Source organism: Mastacembelus armatus, chromosome 16 (assembly GCF_900324485.2).
Source record: "Mastacembelus armatus chromosome 16, fMasArm1.2, whole genome shotgun sequence".
NCBI lineage: Eukaryota > Metazoa > Chordata > Actinopteri > Synbranchiformes > Mastacembelidae > Mastacembelus > Mastacembelus armatus.
Genome location: NC_046648.1, coordinates 16,586,749 through 16,613,658, shown reverse-complemented (window position 1 = coordinate 16,613,658; position 26,910 = coordinate 16,586,749). Strand labels below are relative to the sequence as shown.

At 41.6% G+C, this 26,910-nt stretch overlaps 2 protein-coding genes across 5 annotated transcripts; both read right to left on the bottom strand.

Annotated features, from left to right (window-relative positions):
- Positions 1 to 4,795: 4,795 nt before the first annotated feature.
- Positions 4,796 to 17,092, bottom strand: LOC113136776 (myocardin). The gene is made up of 16 exons (XM_026317818.1): positions 16,770 to 17,092; positions 15,693 to 15,837; positions 13,034 to 13,087; positions 12,427 to 12,482; positions 11,920 to 11,986; positions 11,079 to 11,204; positions 10,761 to 10,957; positions 10,455 to 10,595; positions 9,637 to 9,799; positions 9,325 to 9,553; positions 9,082 to 9,214; positions 8,383 to 8,970; positions 8,203 to 8,301; positions 7,925 to 8,062; positions 7,782 to 7,836; positions 4,796 to 7,708 (listed from the first exon to the last, which is right to left on the bottom strand). The coding sequence occupies exons 2-16, from the start codon at positions 15,745 to 15,747 to the stop codon at positions 7,287 to 7,289; spliced, it is 2,523 nt and encodes an 840-aa protein (XP_026173603.1). The 5' UTR covers positions 15,748 to 15,837; positions 16,770 to 17,092; the 3' UTR covers positions 4,796 to 7,286.
- Positions 17,093 to 21,557: 4,465 nt separating this feature from the next.
- Positions 21,558 to 26,810, bottom strand: LOC113136803 (flocculation protein FLO11). Of its 4 annotated transcripts, none has more exons than XM_026317866.1 (3): positions 26,759 to 26,810; positions 23,341 to 25,800; positions 21,558 to 22,575 (listed from the first exon to the last, which is right to left on the bottom strand). In XM_026317866.1, the coding sequence occupies exons 2-3, from the start codon at positions 25,774 to 25,776 to the stop codon at positions 22,225 to 22,227; spliced, it is 2,787 nt and encodes a 928-aa protein (XP_026173651.1). In that variant the 5' UTR covers positions 25,777 to 25,800; positions 26,759 to 26,810; the 3' UTR covers positions 21,558 to 22,224. The 4 variants fall into 4 exon arrangements, with proteins under 4 accessions (XP_026173651.1, XP_026173650.1, XP_026173652.1 ...); XM_026317865.2 differs by lacking the exon at positions 26,759 to 26,810 and adding an exon at positions 26,109 to 26,746; XM_026317867.2 differs by lacking the exon at positions 26,759 to 26,810 and adding an exon at positions 26,496 to 26,746.
- Positions 26,811 to 26,910: the final 100 nt, after the last annotated feature.

The following is a 26,910-nucleotide window of genomic DNA, read 5'->3' as shown; positions in this document are numbered from 1 at the left end:
AAAGGTGTGCATCATAATCACAACCAAGAATCTGTTCTGCTTTGGTGCTGTGTCCTTTGTTCTTTCTGTTTTAATTATGGCTCTGTTGTTGTTAATGGTAGTTTTTTTTTTAAAGTTCAATGAGTGAAACATTTAATATAATTATATCACAGTTGAAAGTACTTTGAAGTTTTTGTTTGTAGAAATAAGATATAATCCCAGTAAACTGTAGTCCATGTAGTGCGTTCAGCTTCTCAGTCTCAATGTTGGCTCTGTCAGGGCAAACAGCGTGCAGTCTGCTGTGTCTTTTTGATAATATGACTGAATGCCCCGAAGTCAGACATTTTCAAAATTTACACAAATACTGGTTTTAAATAGCTTCAATAGACAGTTAAGCACATATTTGTATTTGGTAAATTGCTCATGTTATTATGGTGTGTTGTGATACCACTTCATACAGTTGTTCTTTGTATATTATTAATTGTGTAAGGTTATGTTTATACTGTCTTATATTGTCTAAGCTGGACCAGATTGCAGATGCATATACTTTTTATTAGTCATGACATATGACCGTGGTGTGAAGCTGCCTGGTATAGATGTTTAAAAAATTTAGGAATGGTGCGAGTATAAGAAAAGTCAGCAAATTTGGGTCAAAACAAGCTTTTGGCCAATGTAGTATAAATCTAATTACCAGCTCTGTGTTTTTCTGTAGGCTACACATCCAAACAAGGTCATGAACAAATTGACTGCCTGGTCTTAATTTTTCCCTATACTTAATTACATGTTAAAGTAGGCTATTGCTAACTAACTTTATCCACGAGTACAAACACAGTGCAGGTCTCCTTTATGGCTCTCTAGCCATTGTTAGGATTCCAGTGTATAATATCCATCTTCAGTTTTTCAGCACAGTATATTAGATTTAGCAACACCTAGTGGTGAGATTGCAAAGTACAACCTTTTGAGCACCCCTTCACATTTCTAGGCGTGATTACCTGTCTACAGCCAGTGTTTGGTTTGTCCCTTCTGGGCTACTGTACTAACATGGTTGTACAATATGGCTGCCTCCGTGAAAGGAGACCCGCTCAATTAGGATTTAAAAGGCTCATTCTTTAAAATTCTTTAGATTAAGAAAATGCAATTGTTTATTTGTATGAATACTATATAATATTATACTGCTTTTAGATCACTCTAAATAATGCACATTCAACCTTTAAAGCATTTTACAGGGTAGTTTAAAAACACCAACTGGGCATACACATTTCAAACACCTCACTGAGATAACAATAAAGCTGGCTATGATATGCTAACTATACTTGGCATTTCACTCAGCTAAATCAACATCAGCTAGAAATGAGAAGAAGCATTTTGGCAACTGTTACATGGGTGAAAATACACTGAAAAAAAATTATATGATTGCCAAAATGTACCTATTAGACCAGGCCATTTAAAGTAACTGTAATTGATCATTTCATATTAATGATGTATCATGTGACATCATTCATAATGATAAGCGTATAGATTACCATCGTCTGACTTTGCAGCTTCTCTCAGCTCTTTGAAGATTTATAACATCTTTCAGCTCATTGGTTTTTGGTTCACTCTCACTACTCTTATCAGTAGGCAGCTGTTTTCAGTTAAGCAGCTCTAAAAAGTGTAAAACCACTGTACATTGCCTGCTCAGCAGACAAAGTTTGCAACAAGCTAGTGAACATTACGCAGCATGTGGCATGAAAAAAAGATTAAAATGTTGCTGTTTATGTTGCCCTTTAGCTGTTAGATATGTAAATAATGAACCATTTGCTAACATGTTAGCCATATCAACTTAAAAGGTGATAAATTGTGTTTAAATAATTGTTTACAGCTTGTTTTCAACTGCATCCAAATTGTAATAAAATATGTTATTGCTGGCCAATACTATAGTACTTTATAGTATTATAGTATCAATGTATGAGGCTGTGGTTGGGGAGCCAGCAGAAGTTCATGGACTTCTGCTGTTTTTCTTTCATTGAATCTCTTATAACTACACAGCTCACATAGTGAAACGATAATTTCATGTATTTTACATCCCATGTGTTGGTTGGTGCGTTTTATTAACGTTTTTTTTTCTGCTTTAAACCGTAAATGTCATTACTGTACGCTGTTGGCGAACTGATACACAGGCTATAGTAGCTGCTAAGAAATTAACATCCCTCTGCCTTCTCTCACATGGTTTATAATTGCAGAGCAAACCTCTCAGAGGAGCGCTACAGAAATTGAACCATAGCGACCTTCTGCCAGTGATCAAAGCCTACCTCAACCAGCCCCTCGCCACCCCACCCCAACCCAACCCCGACCCAAGAGACGAAATGAGAGAGCGAGGAAAAGGGGGGGTATGGGGTTGGAGGGAGGGAGGGAGGTAATCCACACAAACCAGTGCACATCTTACTGAGAGCTACCTGCTTTACATATGAAACACACCTTTCTCCCTTTAATTCCCATGAAATCACACAGGTACCGGTTATTGCAATGGGGGGACAAGGAAGAAGTGATGTGGAACGGCTAGAGGGGCCATTACAGAGAATCCCTCATTACACAGCTTTGGAGTATTACCCCTATGAAAACACACTCTTACCCCTGGGTGGATAAGTCAGAGACTGTAGATTGTCACATCTTATTTCTTTCCTTTGTGCAGGTATGATAGGCTTAAATGTCAATCAGTCATAATCAGCTTTAGATCACTGTAGAGCCAACATAGAGGCTGGTTTAGATTTAGCTAGGTGTAAATGAGACCTGAGAGAAATATTTTCTGTGGTATCTTCAACCGGAATGGAGGTTTGTCCCAAAGCCACATCTCAGTTTGTCCTTAGTCAATCAGTTAATCAGTTCACCCACTTTTACAGAGGCAGTTCATTTGCAATAACAGTGTCTTACCTATTACAGCTCCTAGAGACAAAACACATTAAGGGAAAAGTGCTGCATATAAAAACAGTCCAAATGAAAAAACACAAACACATGGGGAAAACCCAAGCACAAAAAATTACTTCACCAGGATGTATATATATAAAACAAATAATAAAGCAAAACTTAATCTTGTCCAGACTGCCTCTGTTCCTTTATGTATTTTTTTTTTTTTTTTTTGCTGAAATGTGGCCATTTATCTGTTTATATAAAAAGTTAATTGAGGCAGTTGTTAATCTGTCCATTAAAATGCATTAATTATATATTTATCTTTGAAGTCAAACAGATGGGCAGCAAGAAATATTATATTTAAACACTAAGACCAAATTTTACCTCCCAAAAAGGATTATCACATATTATATACCACATACAGCCAGCCATACTACTAGTCTCACCCAGCAAGTTGGTCCTCACATTTCTGAAAAACAGGAATTATATGGATAAACTGACAAGATATTAAAAATCTAAATGATTACAAGCAAAAGTATCTCAGTGCTTTTGCAAAATGCAGCACATATCTAGATTATCAATGGTCTGTTGCAGATGTTTTTGTATTTGTTGTTTTTGCGGATTTGGAGTGCATTTCCCTTAAAGTTTGTGGTTTCTCTGTTGTACATGCTTTGTCCTTAGGGGCCACTGCTGTTATTAGCTGCTGAAAAAGGCTATGAAGGCTTCAAGTGAAAGACAGTGAAAAAAGGAAAAAAATTCTAAAGGAGTCTTCTTGCACTGCACAGCAATACGAGCTGTTTGGCAAGACATCAGAGACAGAAAAACAGCCTGTCTCATCCACCAGATTCATGTGGATCCATTAAGCCAAGTTTCTCCATTCATTAGGAGATGCAGTTTAGAGTAGAAGCCTTTTGCAGGAATATTGACAAATGACAAAAATCATGGATTGTAAAGCACAGAATACATTGACAAGATAGTAAGAAAACAGCCACCACGTTCAGTAAAGACATAATTCATTTTTGCCATTCTAACACTGTGACTTTGACAGTCACCCCACTAATTTGGTCCAGACTCTAATAAATCAGCAGTTGCTTTGAATTTTTGTGCAGACAGTACTTACTTTAGTAAATAACATCTGCTTTAGTAAGTAATGTCTTACTTGGCAAGTTGATATTTTTGTTTTTTAGTGAAACGTCTTGACTTTGAATGGATCATCATGAAATTCAGTTAAGAATTGCATTGTCCCCACTGAATGAATCATTCTGACCAATATGAGGCTTACATTTGTGGTTTTCACAGTCCAAAGACATGTAGCTTTGGTTAATTGGTGACTAGAAGTTGCCAGTGTGTATGAATGTCACTGTGACTGATTGTGTGTCTCTGGGTGTCAGCCTTGTTATTGACTGGCAACCTGCCCAGGATGTGCATCTCTTTTTGTTCAGTGTCAGCTGGGATCAGTTCTGGCTCCCCACAGCACTCAGGGTCAGGCAGCTATAGCTAATGAATAGCTATAGATTATATTAAATAGCATTAAGATGGTGTATGGTTTTCTCAAAATAAATTAGCATGTTTTGTTCATTTTCTTTGACATTTTCCTTATGATATTTACTGGCTGGAGTTTATTTAACTCCATCATTATTCTTCCACATTACAATATTGTGCCATTATGAAGATCCACTATGTGGATGTTACTGTTGTTTCATGGATATTTAAGCACCATATTGGCACAAGTGAATATTTAAATTACTTTGTGATCATAAATATTTAATAAGACGTTATTTTGGAGAGTTTCTTATGAAATATATAAGTGAGCAGTTCTTTCATCATAAGGCAATCTAGTTGTTAATCCTTTCAGTGTACCATATCACAGCAATGAGCAGTGTTTTTTTTTCTTTCAATTAACAGGGATAAAAGAAAGAGGAACAGCATAGAAAATCTATTAAGACTTTAATTTTCTTAATGCTTTTAAATGCATTTTATACAGGGGGTGAAATATTTTTGCACAAATAAGTTACATAATAAATAAAAGCAAACACATTTAATTTGAAGGCATTTGTAGCAGCAGAATTGACCAACAGAGTCTTGGTTACCTGAAACACCCCAGTAGCCTACAAACTTCAGCTCTAGATCTGGTCAGTCTCTAACCCAATTTAGAATATAAGTATTAAACCAGGGTTTAATCAAACCTATGAAACTGTCTAGGGTGTGTTTCAGGACGCTCTGTACCAGTGTCTGGAAATTAAATAAAAAACTAGGAAAACTGGTGTAGGCCCTAAAGCACTTGAAATCACAGGAGGTAGCATCTTACTCTCCTGACTATCAATTTTCTTTTTTTGTTTTTTAATGCAGCAGGCAGTGTTTATTGAATACTATGATTATCATAGCTATCCATTCACATTTAACTGCATTTTCATTGTCTCTGTAGTAAAAGTTTGCTTCAACATAAAGCTGTAATGCTCTGCTGAGGGTTTACTGATGCACAGATGTCTTCTTCTAATAACTCACCATGGCTGTCTTGCTTAGTAAGACACTGGTTTATCATCAGAACAAGATACAGGATGGCAGCAAATGTGACAAACATGACATGAGCGTACTGTAGTACGACCTCAGATGTGCCCTTTACACAAATCGTTTTTCTTTTAACACAGTTTTATGGAGACTGAGCAAGTTGCAAAATAAAAAGGTCTTGCTGAAGGTCTTCCAGTTAGTCATAAAATTATACAAATATTCTAGATATAAATGAGCCAATCAGAGCTTTCCAAAATGACTGATGGGACATGTACCCAATTAAGGACAGAATATAATTTTATGTAGATGGGATCTCGTACTTAAATTACATTTATCTAGTAGGTCTATAGCAGAGGTTAATGGCAGCTAACCTCTGTCAGATTTGTTTGAATTAATTAATTATGGTAAGTGAGGTTGACAATAGCTATAAATCATCAAATGTATATTGTACAAACAAATAATGTACTAGTCCTGTATTGCCAGTAAATCATGTAGAATATAAAATCATGACCACTGTCACTATTACAAAAACATTTACCGTATTGTTTTCAACTGACAAGCTCATCCGTTTTCATATGTTACACATATTCCAAACATTACATTACTTTGTGCTAACTCTACAGTGCATTTTCTCTCAATAGAAATGGTCATTTTGAGAGCTGAAATGTACAGCAAAGATTTAACAATGTCAAATGATACATTTGTGGAATTAATTTACACCAAGGGAACAGGTGTAGCTTCAGTGTTGGGTTATAAATTGTGTTTAATCTGGCTTCACTAGTAGCAGGATAAGCAGCAAGCTGTGAGCCAGACGCTGTTGGGGGTTAATCAGGGAACAAAATGACCACCTGTTTTTGCAAAGAGAAGAGGAAACTCTCTCTTGTCTGATTGGTTCATTTGTATGGGTACTATTTTTGGGGTGGTTGCTTGATTGCTCTCTTGGAGAATGGCGACTTGAACAAGGTAATGTGCTTGTTCCGATAATTACCCTGGATAACTACATTGGAGGTACTGCCCAGTGACAATGAGACTACAGTGGATGAAATGTCTCCTCTTAAATGTGGACACAGACATGTGTATCCTCTCAGTTCAACCATACCACACACAACCATCCACGCATAACTGTAAACAAACAAATATCTACAAGTGCATTTGGCATTAATGCTGCTAAAAGTACATGGAAGCATTTGTGCATTGACAGGCAAACAAAAGTAGTCTTGTCTGCACAGTTACACATAGTTAAACATATTCAACACATACACACAAGCTTACACATTAACACAAGCACACATACTGCTTTGTGTGTAGCTTTTGCCAGCTTTCTCCCTCTGTATGCCGACTGTGTGTCTGGCATCAGGGTTAAGGTCTGGAGCCACACACAAGCTGTGCGCTCTGTCTGGCTTTTACACACTCTAAATGGGCTTTATGAATGACTAGGACTCAATGACTGAGTCAACACCAAGGGCCATACTCAAACCAATCCAACAACGGGTTTTGGAGATAAGTCAGAAACAACATTCTCCCAGCGCAGCCAGGAAGCATGTTTAAATTAATATGCCACCAGGTTTTCTTTTGTTTTTGCACTGCAAACATTGTGCTGTGGAGTGTGTCTGTCCACAGATGTGTTGCTTGTTTGCCATTTCTGGCTGTGCTTTTAAACAGCATTCTGCAGTGTCTAGGTGTGCGTAGGGCTTGTGTGTGTGCATGTGTGTGTGTGTGTGCTCTCAGTGCCCCATCAAAGCTATGTTTGATCTGATCGCTGCAATGAATCCAGCTCTCGACATTGCGTGGAGCCGGTGATTGACAGCCTTTCAGTGATGGATGGATGGAGGCTTCTATTCACAATCTTGTGTCCCCAGTGGGATGCAGACAACACTCACCTACTGTAAATACAGGTATGTGCACACAAGTCCTCACCATTGCTCTATCATCAGATCCAGCACTCGATTGACATTCAGATCTGAATCCAGACTGAAGTCTGTTTCAACAAAGGGAGCTACTGGTGGAGTAAGTGGACGGAGGCCAGATGTCAGCGTTTCAAGCCAGTCAGCAGCGTCAAATGGTGTTGGAGCCCGTCGTTTCCGTGACTTTCCAGTGGACGGCAGAGGGGAAATACAGATGAGTGGTGGTGGGGGAGCTGGGACAACCTGGTTTGGGTTTATCACAGCAGGAGATGGAGGAAGCTCGAGCAAGAGAGAGGAGCAAAGGGGTGAGGGCAGAAAGCTGTCATCCTTGCTGTGTTGTTGGGAGGACTGGGACTGATCAACTTGAGGAGAAGCAGAAAGGCTGGGGGTTGAGTGGCCTGGAGATTTATGATGCAATGTATTGACAGAGCCTGGAAGAGAGGTAGTAAAAATGAAAAAAAATATGAGCACCATTTAAGTTCTTTATTAGCTATGGTTACTCACCAACACAAGTAAGAGGCTCATCGAGAATGTCATCTATGGACTGCCGAGGGTCCATCTGTTGCAACAAGGAAGGAAAATACTTAGTTCCCACTGTACAAAACAAACACTTGGTGATTTGTTCCTGATCCTCTATTGGCTCTAACCTGTGCTTTTTGGATAGCCTCCTGTAGTTCCTCTTCCAAGCTGCGAACACTGTGCAAGGACTGAACAGGACTTGCTGTAATCTGCACTGGCAGCTCAAAGTCCTGGCCAATCACTTCACAAGGTTGGCAGCAAAGCACCTAATTAGAAAACAGGAGTAACTCAGTTGACAGGTGGTGATGAGAGTATGTTCACACATTTGAGCAGTTTTCTAGAAAAAAAGGTCATTGAAAAGAGTAATTGGCATGCAGTTATCACTTGTACTCTTTTGTGTGTTTACCTGCGTAAACAATGCCTCTTTTTTCCCATCTGTTTCTGGCTTCACTTTACAACATCCTGGATCCTGTTGCAGGAAAGGATGAAGGGATCCTCCAGAAGACTAAGGAATGGTAAAAATATATTAATTGTTTTACTTCTGGAAAAACCTTATTGCAGTTAAACCAAGTTTGTCTGTCCTCACCTCTGAGTCAGTGGTAGAAGAGCGGTCCCTAGGCCTGCTCCTTATCCTCTCCCTCATCTCCAGTTCCACACTCAGCTCCTGCTGCTGTTGATGCTGCTGCTCGTTCTCAGTTCTCCACGGATTGCCACACTGCAAGGGTGAGGAAGACGACAGGGGTAGACTAGGACTGGGAGTTTCTGAGGCGATACTGCCAGGTGCCAGGAAGCCAGAACTGGTAGGTACACACTGTTCACCAGCCAGACTGACTGGAGTCTCATTTGTGAAACCAGACAGGCTGGTGTTCATAATTCCATTTGGATTGTCAGGGAGAGCCCCATTGGTAATCCCTCTGTCCTGGAAGTAGAGCTGTTGGTTAGGGCTTCTGCTGGGTGAATCTTGTCCAGAGCTGGAGCTTGCACTGGGGCTCTGGCTAGGTGGCAGTGGGGGGCAGCGGGTGAGGGGCTCCAGGCTGGTACCCAGCTGGCCGAGGGGAGCAGGAGTGAGGCAAGCATGAGGACGCTGGAAGGGGCGAAGACGTTGCAACAGGGCAGACTTGGTGCCGGAGACAGGGAGACCACGCTTACGCAGCTGCTGTCGCAATTCTGACACCTGAGAAGGGGAAAGTGATGAAGGTGGAAGGAGTTTGTATTCTCCCTGAATTGTAAATAATAATCTTTCTTAGACACTTTCTGTCTTTCTGTGCTTTCATGGTTTTCTTACTGTTAGATCAACAAGATTTGCAGGTAGAAGCTCAGACTTTGTGCCCGTAGGAGTGTGGTTTGCTGTGGCAGGAACAGGTTGGGGGTTTGGGGGCATGGCTCCAGAGGATTTCACAAGATCATTGTGATCTCCACTAAAATACATGACACAAGCATTAAGTCATCCAAACTACCTGTGGAAAAATGTCTTGTTGCATAGCTGGTATAGTCTGAACTGTAAAACAGTCAACAGGTTTGAGCATACCTGGGTACAACAGTGAGCTGTTGCTGCTGTTGCTGTTGCTGCTGCTGCTGCTGCTGCTGCTGCTGCTTTTGCTGCTGCTGCTGCTGCTGCTGCTGCTGCTGCTGCTGCTGCTGCTGCTGGCTCTGGAGGATTTGCAGCTGGAGGAAGACCTGCTGCTGACTGAGGAGATGGGAATATGCTGGGTCTAAAGGCTGGGTAGGGGTAGGGCTCTTCTGTTTGGCTCCTCCCCCTGGAAATATAATTTTGTGGCTTATTTTATACCACTAAGAACATGCATTGAACAGACTAATGAAATTAGAATTGGATTGGTACCTCCAGTCCCAGACAGTCCTCTCTGGTCTGGAGGAATGTACTGGTGATACTTGAGTTTCCTCATTTTGGGTTTTGTGTCCCGCGGTTTTCGTGAGCGGGGGAGGTGGTTGTAGTTGAGGGAGGGGGGCAGCGATGAGCAGGTGGGGCTGGGAGGCCGGACTGTCTGTAAAAATACACAATGCCCACAAAATGTAAAACAATAACCATACTCTAGTTCTAGTGAGTCATTTCATGAATAGAACATAAAATATCACTGAGAAAATGTCAAGTTCTTCCACATTGTTTGACAGTATTTGCCCCATGTCAAGGTTAAATTCTTACACGAAGTGTACAAATGCCTCACAAATCTCCACATGACAATATGTGCTGGTTCTGACATAAGTCATGCTGCTTGTGTGTGAATGTGTTAACCTACAGGGCAAATACTGAGCTCCCCCAGAAGTGCAAATTGACAGTAATGAATGCAGAGTAGCTTACAGCAGAGCATTGTGTTTGACAAAACAGTGAGTGACCATCCTGTTAGGTTAAAGACCTCTACACTGCTCTTTTATCTTTTATATTGTATATATTGTATACCGTGCTCTGAATACACCAGAGCAAGCACATACATAATCTGGGTACTGTTTTTCTGGATGTCATATTACCACATGTATTTCCTTGGATTCTTAACATTATCATGTCATTTTGAGGAGTCATAAAATATTCTAAGCAGAAAAGGACCCTTATAAAATTTAAATGAGCCAAAATAAAAATTCCATACAAAAAGAAACAGGTTTTTTTTTATGTGACAGGATTAGCATGTGCTAACCCAACATTACCTTTGGCAGCAGGGGTGTGGCCTGAGAGGTCGGATACATCCCATTTGGTCTCCCAGTTGTTGCCATGGAATTTGATGCAGCCAGTGTTACACTCATAGGTTGTCTGATGCCCTCGGTTGCCGGGAGCAACGCCAAACCAGACTGAAGGCAAAATATCAGATTATCAGAGCTGACATATAAGGCTATTTATAAACTTATCAGTCTGTTAATATTTATTTAAATGCGTTGATCAGAGGTTTTCGGCTGCAATGAATTCAATTTAACATGCAGCTCAATCAAGCCTAAATCTCACTGTTGTTTCCTCACCTGAGAATGACTGGGGCTCTGGCTAAGGGGTGGCCCCATAGTTGAGAAGTCACTCAGTAATTGGTCACCAGGGAGCCCTAGCACAGAAGAAAAGGCTAGAGATTGGTGAACGCCATGTTGCTCGGTGGGTGAAGAGGAGGAGCAGGAGGAGATGTCATCTTCGAAGACATCAGTGGATAGAGGGAAAGCGGGAGGACCTGAGGAAATGAGAAGTGAAAGGAGGTAAGGTCAAAAGAGAAGCAGAGGAGATTGGTTGGGAAATGGGAAAAGATGTATGTGACTGTTTTTGCTGGTGCATGCGGCTGCTTGTTGACTCACAGTTCTCCAGGGGCAGTGTATGCTCTTGCTGTCGCTCCGCAGGTCCAGGCGGATGTTGGATCCTCTCTGTGAGGTCCTGCGACAGGCGAGCCTTCTTTTGCCTCTGTGCACTACACACAGTCCTCTCTACAGGTGGCAAACAGAGGGAGGAATGATGCAGTTTAATGGGAGAGAAGGGGACAGATGGGAGATCAGCAGAGAGAAGAGAGGAGTTTGAAGAGAAAGAAGCAACAGGATTTTAGAACAAATGTGATCTGAGCATGCACAGTGTTGCCATAGGCAATCAGTCCCAAATCAAACCAGCAGAGGCTTCAAAAAATAAATAAAACAATCCTGCTCATAGGGAAATTTATTCCCACAAACACACACATTCACAGAGCATTTTTACAAGGGCAGAATATGACTGCTTAGAAAATCAGAAAAGCCAAATATTAAAATAATCTTTTCAAAATAAAAGGCAGGTCAGAGGGTGTAAAGAGTAGGATGAGAGATAAAGAGAGAGATGTCAGTAATTCTGACGCCCTGGATGGGCAGGTTGATCATGTGCTGTCAATCACTGATATGTTTGCAGGCTGCTTAGAATGCAGATTTAGAGTGTGCAACAAGGTCACATATCTAGTTAACTGACAGCTGATGAAACACCAAGCCCATTGCCAGATTTACACACTTCATTTCTTTGCAAAACTAATGTACAACTCGGAGTGGAGAGCCACATAGACATGATTAAATACAGGCAGAAAGAATGAGAGGGAGCTGGGGAAATGAGTTACTGTGCAGTTTGCTAGGCACATACAGAGCAAGGCAGGAGGAGACAGAAACATCATAGCAGACAGGGTATCACCTTGAGCTGTTTCAGTGTTCAGACCACTAGGGGGCAACTTCTGAGTGGCACCATTATCACTTAGACGCTGCATGAGGAAACAGCATGTCAAACCAACAACCAGGGCTCAGAGATTACAATGCAGTTCACTCAGGGGAAAGTTAAATAAAACTGTAATTTAATAGCAAGGTATTCTTGTTTAATGTTTCCCTCTGAATTATTGCAATGCTTTTTTAAATAGTATTTGGATCTTGAGCTATAGACAAATTAGATTATTTTAGTGTTTCTTGGTAAGGAGGAGACCCATTCAATGGTGGGGAAAATACTGACCTAAACTAAACCTTCCTCTGATGAATTCCTTATAAACATAGAATTATATGTAAATAACACAAGTAAAATAAAAAAATTTAAAAAGTTGATCTCATTCTGTTCAGTCAAGTACAAACAGTAGTAATATAAATACATTTGACAAGTATCTGCTCTGTAGTGTGAGAATGTCAGGCTGCTGAGAAACAAGAAGCTACTCACCAGAGCTTCACCCTGATCTTTCTCTGTTTTTTGAGAGGGACTGGTAGATTTCAACCCTAAAGAGACAGACAAACTCTGGTCATAAGACGAAATGATCATGCAGCATCAAAAAGATGGAACTGAACCAAAGTGCACTGCTTGTTGACAATATATATATTATATTTTTGACACTTTTCAAATGAATGGTGTAATTTCTTTAAATAGTGCTCGCTACTGCCCCTCTAGTTCATGATGACAGTTATGCATCATGTCTTTGACAACATTTTCACATTCTTATTTTAACACTGTTATGTGAATAACCATACCTTGGTTTTGTTAATGCCGAATTTATTCAACTAGGTTTACAATACTGTATAATATGACACTTTAATCTACATATTGAAATAAAATAGATGCTTGCACAATCAAACACCAAATGTATGTTCTTAAAGTGAAATTAAGCTAAAGTAAAGGCTGGTCCATATCATAAAACCTGTAACAGTATTTACTAATCAATAGGTATGTTTCAGTGAAAAGATGAGACTTGAAGATATTTTTATATGAAATCCAACCTGCAGTCATATTGTAGACGGAGCAATCACAATGTTAATGATACACAGAGACTAACCAGGGTCTGCATTGATTTCACTCTGCCTTCGATTCTGAATCCTCAGCTGCAGGACTGAAAGACAAGAGCAGAGACTGAGATGGCTGTTTCAAAAAAAAAAAAAAAAAAAAAGATGAAATATTACAAGTTACAGCTTCTAGAACTGTAAGTTCGTTTGAGTTTTCTTTGAAGGACAAATTACCTGAGAAAAAGAAATCACATGGAAAGAGTTGAGCGATACATGACAGTACGATCACTGTTAAATGATATGGTCTTGTAACTTGTATCACCCCTTGACTTTGCAGGGCTTGTAGATTATGTGTCTTCTTGCATGCCTGCACACATCTACACACCCATTAACATTTAGTACACACTTGAACAGGTGAAACTGTGTATGATACATTTCTATGAGTTTAGAGACCTGAGAGACCTGACGGAGGGGCGGGGGGTTGAACTGTACAGTGGTGGGGGAAGCGAGGGAGGGCAGTAACTATTTATCTCTCAGTATGTCTATTTCTGTTGACCCCATCCCCCCCTTCAGCTGTCCGCTCTCTCAACAAGCCTCTCATACATCCCCTACTGCTCACGTCATCCTCATTCGTGCTGCAAACTGCTCGTTCTGCTTTCCTGTCAGCTCAAACTTCCAATGCAAAACAAAAGTTTAACATCTTAGAAATCTGGATTTCAATTAGACGTGCTCCTGTCAATTAGATTTCAATTTACACATAACATCAGTTGGGCTCATAGTCTGGTGAGTTGTGTTTACCCAACTTGATAACTCAATTTGGAAAAAAAACCTATAATATAATATGATTAACTTGTTCCAACAATTCTCTAATTAAAAAATCTTATTTTTATTTTATTTTTCTTATATAATTCTGGTTACTCTTACCTCTCAGAGAAATGAAATAAACCTAGACAGATATTTTCATTTAACAACGTGAAACTCATAGACACAAACGGTGTGATATTTTTTTTTAAGTGGTTTCAAAGGCAAAAAGCTTTAAAACTACCATTTTACTTTAATAATAATTATCTTTATACTGTCTAAACTAGTGCAACATCAATATTTTAATATTTTACACTGAATAAATGCAGCAAACATACATTCACTGATAAGGATACATACCAGCCAGACTAATATATTCTTCAATCTCTGCTATGTATATGCATGATTACAAACAGAGCAGCTGTCCTAAAGAGTCATGTTTTCCAGCAGGTGTTTTCATACCTAGGGGACTGTCCCTATGTCATTTCCTTGCCTTTCTGTTTTACCAGCCGTTTACGACAGCTGCCTGGGAACACAGGAGTAGCAACTGCAACTGTTAGGAAAACTTGCATTATGCAGTTATGTGAAGGTTGTTTAATGCTGTTTTTCATTCATCATTGTCGCCTCCTCAAAAGTGTATTAGGATTAGAAAAACTCAGTATTAACATAGAATTAATTTTAACTTTTTTTTTTAACTCTTTTGTTTCAGAGATCTAGGAAGACTTTTAAGACTTTGTTAATAGGCTGTTGTCTCATAAAACTGTTAAACAGTCATATATATTTATATATACACATGGTACTGTGCAAATGTTTTAGGCACAAAATTACACACAACATTACACTGTAATATAAATTACAGAAATAGTTTTTCATTTGTCAGTTCCTACAAAGTGCAGTAAGGAGAGCAAAAGCTAAATCTAATCAGTATTTGCAGCACTCCCCTTTGCATTGTCTCCTTATGTGATCCCAGACTGACTCCACACTGCTGGGATCAGGGCTCTGTAAGTTCACACCATCTGCTGCAGGACTCCTGGTTCTCCCTGTCTCTGCAAATAGTTCTTCATGAACTCTAGTGGGCTTGTTGTCCTGTGCCATGAACCTGGGATCAATCAGGCACCTAGTGGTGTTGTGTGATAAGAATCTAAAACATCTAAAAGTACCTAAAACTGCACATTACTGTACTGTACTGTATATTTCCTCCCCCAACTTCTTACATGAGGACACTGTTTTCCTCCATAGTGAGACTCTTTTGGTTACTGCACACAAGCATGTTTGTGTGTCCTTGTTGTTCCTCATTTGTTTGAAGGCAGGGCTCAGTTGGGAACAGCTGATGTCACATTTTTCTGTGCACCAATCAGGATTTAGCGACTCTAATCAAATCCCGATGACAGTCAGTGGGTTGTTTGTTTCATCAAGCAGCCCACTGACTGTCATAGGAGTCAATCAAATCTGATCAAACCACACCCACACATTTTCACTGTTCTAAAAAAAATAATTCAGGGTCTTTTCTATCAGATCCTAACTTGTTAAGACATGAATATTAAATGTTAGAAACTTAACAGTTTAAAATGACTTCCCTGGTAGCGACCCACTGTCTCTTTTACAAACCAGCTCAGGTTGTGATTAATGTCTCACACAGTAACCTGCTGAGATGTTTTGCCTCAGCTGTGTTCACATCTGCTCACTGACGTCTCTGTTTAAGAGTAGCAATCACTAAAATCCATTCACCATGATCAATACCTTGACTCTATTGATCACATGACACTGTGGTTGACTAGTCAATAACATCCACAAGCATTTCACCTCTACATATGGCTGCTAATGTTGCCAATTATGCTTGAGATGTGAAGCCATCGCTGTAAATCTTTCATCCTGTTTGACTGGCATGAGTTGAGACTCTGGGATCCTCACCTGAGCGGAACTTGTTCCGGATGAGAAGTGACCTCTCAGAGGCCAGAAGAGTCATGTTGGAAGGGAGGATGTAGGGGGAGGTGTTGCAGAGAGAAAGAGGAAAATCCTGGTGTCACTCTTCCAGGAGGAATGAACCCCTCTCGTTCTGTGTCCCAGCGTTGGGAACAAAGGGGAGCAGAAGAGACAGGTGCTTGTTAATCCACTGACAGACCAAACTGATATTGGTAGAGGCAAACAAAGCACAGCAGAGACACGCTGAGGGGGAAATAGAGATACAAAGCCTTGCAGACCTACAGGCAGACTGAACACTAAGGTGAGGGGCTCTATAGCAGCAGCAAGCCTCCCTATAGACAGCCTTTCATAATCGCACAGAGTCACCGAGGCCCACCCACAGAGACAGAACTAACGACAGAGAATTAAACAGACAAGAAGGCTTTAAGAAAGATTTTCCAGTGAGGAAGAGGAGGAAGAGCAGTGTCGAGCATGCGTTAGTGACAGAGACAGAAGGCCCAGCAGATACTCTGACGTCAGAGCTGGAGGACACTGATTGTGACAGACAAACATGAACTCACACAACCTAGAGTATCAAAGCGCACGTTTGCACTGTGACAGCAGGTCCACAAATGTGTCATACTCTACAAAGGAGTGAAGCTGCCTCTGCAATAGAGAGACGCTGGGAATCTACATATGCTGCATTTGTGCACATACACAGAACCTATTAACAATATTGATTTGAACTGGCCAGCAACAGAAAACCCAGAGGAAACCTGCTTGAAGGGAGCAGACAAACACACATATACACAACCGCACACACACATTTCGAAAAAGCTGATGTTATGCATATTAAATCACCATAGTGCAATTCCTATTCCAAATCCCATAAATGCACACATCTCACTTGTTTAAAATATGAAGAGTCCAAAAGAAGACCACTCACTCATTAATGCAATCAAATAACAAGCAATTGATTGAGATTTCTTCTCTGGCACACACATTATTTCACAGTATGGCACTGAGGCACAAAAAGACACTGAAAACACAGAGAATAAAAGCAAGAGAATAAAAGAGAATACTTACAGAAAAAGAGAGAATTGAGTCCCTCAGGGGAAATTGGAGTGGATTTAAGATTAAGCTGAGAGAGGTGCGAGATGGAGGAAGCGAGGGAAAGCGAGAACTTCGTAGAGTGTTTAATGACGATTTCTTTCTTTCATGTTCTTTTCATATCTGTTTTTTTTTTTTTCCTTTCGCCCCTTTTCCACACCTCACTGCTTTTTTGTTCGTAGAGGTAAAATCCAGTATGGTTCCTTCGTCCCCCTACGATCAAAACTCACCCTCTCTACCTCTGCCTCACTCTCTTTGCCCCTGTCCCCGTCCACCCCAAAGCATCCTGGCTCCTTGATGCCAACTGTGAGCGACTGTCAACTTCATCCCCCCCCCCACATGGTCTCATCCCCCACCCTTCTCTCCCCTCCCCTCCCCACCCCTATAGCAGCAGTTTACCGCCCTTGCCCCCCCTTCTAAAAGGGACATCTGCTGATTGATTGAATTGAGGGGTAGATTCAAACAATAATCACAATAGTTTTATATTTATTTGTGCAGGACTTTCAAAAGTAGATTTACTGATGAAGTGACTGCAGCTGAAATGCAACATAAGGTGAAGTATAGAAAAGTGAAGGCAGGATAAAGAGACGGTTTATTACAAGGCAGCGAGAAAAGCCCAGGAGTGTTTTGGACTCACATCAAATCATGTACTGCAGGAGGACCGCAGGCTCATATGCTCCTGTCAAGATACCTTTGGGTCACCCTCTTAAAGTTATTTAGTACATATGTGTGTGTATGCATGTGAGTGTGTGTGTGTGTGTATGAAAGAGAGAGAGAGAGAGTCACAGGTCAGTGAGTCAGTGTCCTACATGATACAGGTTACAATGTGTATCAGCCCAGGTGCCAAGTGAATTCACCTCACCCTTCAAGCTTCCATAGCAACATGAGCGACCATATAGGAGAGCGTTTGCCTGTGTGTGCGTGATCTCCACATGTGGCTATGTGCTGACGTGTATGTGCCTTTGAGCTACAGAGGGGGAAAAGTGGGGGAAGTGATGTCGTAGCTGGAGCACCTGTTCCGTCGATTTGACAGACAGGCTGGTGTGTGCTGGTTCAGCAGGTCATGGTGGGGTGGGGGTGCGGGGGGGGGGGGACTGAGCGCAGGAGAGGTAGAAAGGGTGAGGCAGAGGAGACAGCATAAAAAAAACTGAAGAGGGGGTAACAGAGGGGGGAAGTCTTTAAAGAGAGGACAGGAAGTGAGCTGGAGCCGACAGGGAACCAGAAAAAAGGAGGTTGCTGCCATTTTATCTGATGTGGAAAGAAAGCGCTGCTTGGGACAAATACAGTTGCCATGGAACAAAACAGAACGACTAATGGAGCACAAAACGAATGTGAACCTTAGTTTAATACATGGTTATAGATGGAGAGCTCTTTTAGGTGCCATTTGCACAGTGCGTCTGTGTTTTCCATCATTAGAAAATGTCACTTTTGACAGCTATTCCTCTCATGCCCTGTAAATGCATTTCACACACATATATAAACACTGCACTGATAGCATGGCACATGATTGTAGGAAAGGTGATGTAATTGCTTTTTCCTCCGGTTCCCCCCACAGCCATACCCTCTCCTCTACAGTCGGGACTCCCTTTCTGATTAACACCTGTTACCCTCCTTCTTTTTCTCCCTCCCCTCCCCTCACACTCACACACTCACACACTCACACACTCACACACTCACACACACACACGCACACACACACACACACACACACACACACACACACACACACACACACACACACACACACACACACACACACACACACAAGTGTTAATCCTGCACTGTGTCTGGTGAGTGTGGAGGACTGCACACTGCTAACCTTTCCCTTGTGAAATATCATATTTCTCTGTGTAATTCTGGGCTCACGCATCTTTTCACACAGTACATAGTCAGCTAAAAGAAATCTTGCTTGTCCATCGTATAGCCTAGACTAAAGCTATGCTACATGCATAGGTGATTTCATATTTATGAATGTGACTGCAGAATCTGAATGAAGATCCAGCTCTCCCTAGGCTCACTGTTTGCTGTCTTTTCACCCAGTATTAGTATCCTTCCACCATTTGACAGAGACAGCAGAGAGAATGAAGCAGCACATGAAGCACATTGTAAGTTAAAGTGTGCCCTCACATGGCTGAAGTGTGAAATGGCAGCCATACACTTTGGGTTGAGAAAAAAAAAAAAATCATTCATGGTTAGTTTAGCTTTCTATCATTTCAGCTCTTAGTAGCAGTAATGAGACCGTGATGCAACAGAGCGGACATACAGTAAACATATCATATAAGTGCTGAATGTATCAAAGAAAATAAAAAAGCTGAAACACACCAGTCTAACACACATCATTACATCTGCTGCCTCTCCCTGGGTTGTTCATCACTGGATCTATTCACATCCCCCTCTCCACTGCTCCTCTACCTTTATCACTTCAATCACTTGGCGATGTGCCTTGTGCCACTCAGAAGGCCTGCTGCCCGTTCCACTTCACGCAACACAAACACAGCCACACACACACTCCTCAGATTTCTGTCCTCAGTCTGTCCGTCATCCATCTGTCTGTCAGTCACTGTACTTTGAAGCTCTGCGCAATCTGGATAGTTACCAACACTGCGCGCGCACACACACACACACACACACACACACACACACACATATACTGTACTATACACACACGTCTCCAGCTGGACTGCTGATCTCACACACTCATCTGATTGAATATTCATCATCATCATGCACTAAGAACCTTGTAGGCTCAGCGATGCTACAGCCCAGTGGTGTCAATTAGGGGTCCATAATCTGTTTTGTGCCAATATAGTCTTTTTTTTCCAGACAAAACAGCATTGATTTAATGGCTGAACCCTGACTGTCCCCTTAACAAACATATCTAATACTTCAATCAGCTACTGCAGCAAGGAGGTTAGGACCCTATGTCTAATTTGTCCTTAACTACCACAGTAGTTAGGAATAATCTTTGAGGAAGGGCGTGCTGTGAGTAGGAAATTACTCATGGTATCGCTATGGGTGTAATGGGTGAACAACACAGATAAAAGCTCCTTTTGTAGTTAATGAAATAGATTAACTTTTTTGTCAATTTAACACATGATATGAACATACAGTATATAGTGATACAGTCACTTACTGACAAAATAACCAGATCAAAATGGTGGCACCAGCTGCAGCCTGTCTTTTCATCTGTTAAAACACTAAGAATGTTTCAGTGTTACACTAATGTAACTTCATTTATATATCATATGGTGACTGTGACGGCTCCCTGCCATGCTTGTTTTGTCTTGTCGTGCTCTGATCTAATTGCAGGGGTGGAGTTATTGATCAGTGGCATGGCTTTTGAGCCAGAAGCAGCTGAAAAAAACAGTTGAAAGTGCTGATTTAGGACTTTCATACAATATCTCATTTATATCTCAAGTTCATTAACATTTTCAAGAAATTCTGAAAATTGAGCTATAAACATGTTAGTTTTACAATGAAAACACGGGATGTCAGTGAGAAAAGCACAAAAATAAAATCCCACCTCATCAAAATATAGTTTACTTTCTTATACTTTCTTCTGTATTTTTAAAAAAAATATATAATGGTATTTGGAGTGATAATGAAATGTGCAGATTTTAGGCACCTACGTCATTATCTTATATTCCTGGCAGATTAATACTTTGTTAAACTGACAAAATGACACATCAGCTCAGTTTGGGCTGAAAAAGGAACATCAATAGTAAGGGCATGCAAAAAACTGAACTGTACCTGATAAATGGTACCTCATCACATTGATGCAACCATTATCTGCATTTTGTATGAAATGGCTTTATACTATTAAATGAGAGGTTCACTTTTTGTCAAGGTGATCTGAAAGCATTACTCACCAAGCTTATGACACTGATGAAATAATTTTTCATTGCTGTAATCATTCCTCCTGTCTATACTGCCCCTGAACAGACCCCTTCCTAACATGTATCCTATGTATGGACATGATAGGGGTCAAACACAGCTCTTTTATTAAATATTCAGTGTTCAGTGTTATAAATGCTAATGCAAAATCTCTGCCTCTTGAAAAATATACACAGTATAAAGTCTGTAGGCCAGTTATTAGGTACACCTGGCCAGAAGTCATGCAGTCCAAGACTAAGTGCCTGTCAGCAGCACATTTTCTGTTCTCAGAGACTGCTCAGTTAACCTTCGCTCCTCACAAACTCTACACCTCCCTCCTTCCACTGACCCTCTATAAAAGTGACTTTGCCAAACTAAAATACAATGGTGCTGAGCTCAGGCCTTTCAGCATGCCCACATATCTCTATCCACACACTGGTCAGCGTAGAAATAAGAAATTGAAATGGCCCAATCTGGTCATTTGAGCCATACAGTATTTAATAACTGATCTCGAGCTTAGCCCTGTTCGGCTCCATGGCTTAAGCAGAAAATTGAGAGAGTGCAAAAAACAGAGGACTGTCTTATAAACTCAATTACTCCCTGGAGGGAGTCCAAGTGGTCAGTTTGCACAATCCAGCAGATGCATATCAAATTTGTTGTTGTTGCCGTTTTGTCACAAAGACCCATGTAAGGTGTTATGCCACCTTTAATGTCATTAATAAGAAGCAAATTTAAGGATAAGCTTAAATTAGAGAAGTGTGGACCCCAGTGTCCACCATCAACAAAGGTATACTAAAGCAGAAGACAACTGAAACAGAAAACAGGACACCGATTGAGTTACATTTGTCAAAATTTTATTCAAATAAGTTAACATAATTCACATAAAACAAAAGAATCTCAATATAGTGTTAATGTTAGAACAACTCAAGACATTTGGTCAAATTCTTACATGATATAGATTGAAGACATAAAGTCAACAACTGCAACATAAGAAAAAGTAAGCGTCTCCATTCACAATGTAAAAAAAGTGGATATCAAGTTTAAATAAAACAAGTGCAAATGACTCACAGTGTCTCTGACAGTAAGAAAGATAGAATACATCTTTCACATAAGATAGTGCAGAAGTGCAGCTTTTACAAATAGTACTCTTTATATACACAATATAGAGCAGAGAATTGGTTAGAGCAAATATGTTATAATCTTTTTCTGAGCACTTGAGGATTTTATTGTGGACTGTATGGGAATGCAATTTCATGGGGCATGTTAGTGATCTAAATAATATTTTGAACTCACATGATTTCAAGCATGAGCTTTGGCCCGGCTTTAGCCACACAGGAAAGCTCTTTTAAAAAGTCACATATGACTCTGCAAGGCTGTATTTTTGGCCCATTGAATGGTGTGGGAATAATATACATTCAAATAAATAAAACATCATTGAAAACATTGAAATAAATATTGCAAGTGCTCCCTTCTTTGAACGTTAAAAGAAAAGTTTAGTGCCCAACCAGTGTTAGACACCCTGCCGATGTCGTCCCCTAACTCTCTGAAGTCAAACTCCCTAAGTTTCCATTTCAGACTCTGAGTTATCCAAATTAGACACAGTGGAGCTGTACCATTCGGCGCTCTCTTCTTCCTCCTGTACTCCAGATCCGCCTCCTCCTCCCCCACTTCCTCTGTCTCTTCTCTCGTTAAGCATTTCCATTGCTACTTGATGGTAAGGATGTTTGCGTTTGGTGTGTCGGCGCAGTGTGTTGCGCTCTGCGAAGCGTGTGTGGCAAAGTTGGCACTGGTAGGGTTTCTCTCCGGTGTGTACCCTTTGGTGGCGCTGGAGCTCGCCGGCTTCCCTGAAGCGTTTGGTGCAGATGGGGCACACAAAGTTTCTCTGGCCTGTGTGGATGTGCTTATGTCTCTGTTGAGAAAAATAGCAAACATTTTAACACTTTTATTAAAGTGCCTACAATCAATGTTTTTATTGACTACTTGTAAGTGAAAGGGATCACTTGTATTGATGAATCCAGAAAGAATCATCACTCAACTTTACAGTCTCCCCTTAGCTCTGTGGCACTTAGCCGCATCATTCAACATGTGGTGATTTTTTTTTTCAGCCAAATTTACTGTTTGGCATCACTCTCACTGCTTTCATACCATCATTTTTTTTTTTTTTTTTTGCTGTAGCAGGTACAATAAAACCCACTTTACACTACCTCCTCAGCACCTGCACAGACAGACAGAAAGTTAGGGACAGGCTAGTGATCACAGTGGAGCATTTGATGTCTAAAAAGACGGATATTTCTCTCAGGAGATGAAAACAAAAAATCAGAGCCAAAAGGAAAAAGAGAGTATTGAACTTATTCATCAGACGGCCAGAAACTCAACTCTAGCTCAATGGTAAAGCTGTTTCATCTCTGCTGTATGTGTTAATAGACAATTATTTGCTGACAGGTTTGCATTTTAACCCAAATGTGTTAATATGCGTGAAGGGCTGTGAGAGTTGTGAATGATTACTTAATTAATCAGTTGCAGGCCTAGTTAACAGCTTGTTTCCGCTGCTTCTAAGTGGACAAAAAAAATCTGTTACTGTCACTGCACTAATAATTTGTGACATCTGTTCAACTGACTTATGTTATTACTAACACTGCTAATGAAACGATAGTTATAATGAGCTTGCATTGACCTGCAGATGGCTGGAGCGCTTGAAGGCTTTGCCACACTGTTGACAAACATGAGGCTTCTTCTGCGAGTGAGTGATGGCGTGGCGCTCGAGGTCAGAGAGGTAAAAGAAGACCCGTGGGCACAGCTGACAGTACAGTACCCTGCGAGAGGCCATGGCACTGGGTGACGCCGCTGGAGAGAGAGGATCCACTGAGCCGAGGGGGTCAAGTTTACCAGAGGGGAGTATGGGTCCAATGGGAGGGGAGGGAGGAGCAGCCGTGTTGGAGAAATAAAGATGGTCATCCAGAGGTAAATGTTCTGAGTGCAGGTCAGAGGGGTCAAATTTGGCCTCTGAGCCTGGTGACTGGTCTTCTGCTTCTGAGCTGAGCTGAGCTGAGGGGTCATAGGTCAAGTTAGCAGACTGCGCATGAGGAGAGGATGCTGTGAAAGTTGATGGCTTGTTGTTTTCATTTGAGACTTCTTCGGTAGATATGGCTTCAGTTCCTTGGTTTGAATCAGAAGAGCTGGTTTGAGAATGGATGATGGGAGTTGTGCTGAGATGATCATTCTTAGGAGCGGGAGTGGACGAAGGGACAGCGAGAGATGTGAGCACAGAGCCAGAGTTTACATTATCCACTCCGGACAGAATAACAGGAGGGTTATTAGCACTCAGTCTGATGACAGGGTGAGGCAGTGTGGGCAGAGGTGATCCCAGTGTGCTGACCTGACCAGAGGACAAAGGGAGGGAGACAGAAGCTGAGGCTGTAGTGATCTGAGACAACTGACCTGTTGAGGGGTCAAGCACAGCAATAGGGGTGGAAGTAGAAGTGGAGCCACTGGGGGAAGTGGGTAGAGATGAGAGAAGAAGGAACATGGGGGTGGAAGCACCAGGTGAGGTCTGAGCGACAGAGAGGGGAAGTGAGAGACCCACTGGAGCGGATGTGAGCTGAGAAGATGAAGAGGAGGATGACAGGAGGAGAATAGAAGCATTAGGTGTGGGGTTTGTAAGGATCTGAATGGGTTGGCTGGGGACTGATATCCCAGACAAAGGGGACAGAACAGCACTAGCTTCCTGAACTGATTTAGCACTTGGCTCTGCAACCTTTGAGGAGTCTGAGTTCGTAATCAAACTTGTGAAGAGTTCTGAAGTGTTTGTCTGATCAACACAGAGTGATGGAGAATCAGTAGTAAGGGCTGATGAGGGGTAAAGATCATCAGAAGGTGCGTTTAGTGCATTGTCAAAACTTTGGCTGAGGCTAGGTTCTGCTAGCTGTGTTCCTTCTACCTCTGCTGAAATAGCCTGATCAGCCTGAGGATCCCCTGATGTGGAAGCCTCAACTTGCGGCACTTTGAGTCCGTCTGGACTGAGAGTATATGGGATTCCCTGGTCGTCTATAAGAAGGAGGTTTTCTGTGTCACAGTCAATTGAGGACAGGGAGGTGAAGACAGAGGTAGAAAAGAAAGAGGGAGACAGGAGAGAGTCTTCAAGTGTATCTGTGTCCTCTTCCTCATCGTCGTCCTCTTCTACTATGTCTCTGTCTCCTTCTCCCTCGTATTCATCTACCTCCATAATCAGTGAGCTCTCGCAGCCAGAATCATCCAAAAAGCGTCCATACCTCCTTTCTCGATTTGCATTTTTCTTGGGCAAACTCAGGTCCAGCGGTTCTGTCTGCTCTTCCATCTCCACCTCATGAAATGTCTGAGGTGGGGATGATAAAGAAATACTTTTCTCAGTTTCTCTCTCTGTAGTTTCCTCTTTATTCCCCTCCAGGCTCAGGGTTTGAAGTGGATTAGTGCTAGACATAAAAGGAGTTTCTGACTCATCAGTGTGGATGATTTTAGCATCAAAAACATCGAACTCTTTGCATATTTTCTCCCTTTTCTCTACCTCTGTTCTGTGGAATGATTCTGCTTTAGGTGCTTCAGTCTTTTGATGAGTAACTTCACTTGTCTCACCTTCTTTGTCAACAGCAGTGATCTGCGTTTCACTTCTGTTTCTTTCTGTGATCACTGCTCCAGCTGAAACCAAAACAGGTCTCCTAAAACGTGAGCGAGCAAAGTCTTTGGTCAGGCTGATGGAGGAGTTTGTGATTGGCCTCTTGCACCGTGAGGGAACAACAATTTTGATTCTGATTGGTTGGCTGCGCACAACAGGCACTCCGGTCTTCACTGTAATTGGCTGCCTGATCCCACCAATCTTACTTGTTTCCTGAGAGGCTGGCTTAGAAGTCCCGCCCACCTCTGGCTTTTTCCCATTGATTGAAGAAGCATCTTGTCTGTTGGTCACTGCTGCTTTGACAGGGCATGGCTGGAGGTTACCTGTCAAAGAACTGGGTGAGGTTTTGTCCTCTGAGTCCAAAAAAACCTCTGTCACTGGCCCTGATGCCTCTGCACACTGGCTGCCATTTTGGACATCCAGACTGCCACTGGTCAGGACTGAAGCCAACTGAGAATCCATTTTGGGGCATACCTATTTATATTTCTAAAATAAGAATAATATAGTGAATTAGAGATACAGATAAGCAAAATTACAATAAATATAAATCCATATTCATGGCGTAGATGAAATAAATAATAAATAAACATCCTGTGGTTGACAGGATGAACTAAATGTCTGGTGGTTATTGGGGTCAAGTTCAGAGCAAAAAGCCAATAATAAGCATTGATTGTGTGATATTACTAACAACCTGCAGATGAAGCAGATTAAACCCCTTATTTCCTATTCCGAAATGATGTGCGACTCATATGACCTCCTTAACACCGCACCGTGCTCCTAATTGTATTGGTTACCTTACAGGACAATAAATTATAGCTCAGCGAATTTCTTAGGGGTCGTCCGAAGTCGCCGATCATTCAAGAAACGCACCAGAGGGTCCGAATGATGTGAGCGAAATAACATTTCCTTTCTCACGCTTCTTCCAGCCAAACGCAACGGAAATAATAAAAAACGTCTCATCAGATCACTAATTATTTCACGTTTGGTTTGCAAATTCTAGCCCGTGCTAAATTTAATCTGGGGAGAAACCGAGGAGCACTGTCCGCGGAGGACGCCATTACGCACAGTCCTAGGTCCGAAGTGCCAGTGTTAACACGGTGCGTGTGCGCCTTGACAGCTCTCGGACCTTGGACAACGCCATCACTAAGCGCCGGTGAGAGTAGAGAAATATGTATATTTACAGACAGTCGCAGCGTGGAGAAGATCCTTCCCTTTGCACCGGAGCTTTCTCGGACCTACAGCCAGCCATTTTAGAGCCGAGGGTCCGAGACACCGAGAGCGCAACCCGGCAGCATTAGGATAAACTTTCCCGGCGCGCTGTCATTTATTTCCAGACCTGCTGTTAAAGCCGGCGTAGGACGCGCCGGACACGCTTTCGATACATTTAAAACTGTATTTTAAACTATACTCCACCCATAGACTCGCTGCATAGGGACTGGCTTACCCGAGCTGTGGATATTTCCGGAGGACCAAATATGACTGTGCAGTGTAAAGGGTGATGCTGCGAATGCTGAGGGAGGGAGGGGTCAAGGGGAGTTGCTATGGTGTCGCAGCCTACCGGGTCCGACCAGTAGCCATGTTCAGCCTATGAGTACG

Excerpts from the sequence above, each read along its gene's own strand:
- LOC113136803 (XM_026317866.1), bottom strand. The coding sequence starts at position 25,776 with ATGGATTCTCAGTTGGCTTCAGTCCTGACCAGTGGCAGTCTGGATGTC. Across the intron at positions 22,576-23,340 it reads AGCGCTCCAGCCATCTGCAG|AGACATAAGCACATCCACAC; the intron begins GTCAATGCAAGC and ends TTTTCTCAACAG.
- LOC113136776 (XM_026317818.1), bottom strand. The coding sequence starts at position 15,747 with ATGACTCTTCTGGCCTCTGAGAGGTCACTTCTCATCCGGAACAAGTTC. Across the intron at positions 12,483-13,033 it reads TGAAATCAATGCAGACCCTG|GGTTGAAATCTACCAGTCCC; the intron begins GTTAGTCTCTGT and ends CTGTCTCTTTAG. Across the intron at positions 9,554-9,636 it reads AGGACTGTCTGGGACTGGAG|GGGGAGGAGCCAAACAGAAG; the intron begins GTACCAATCCAA and ends TTATATTTCCAG.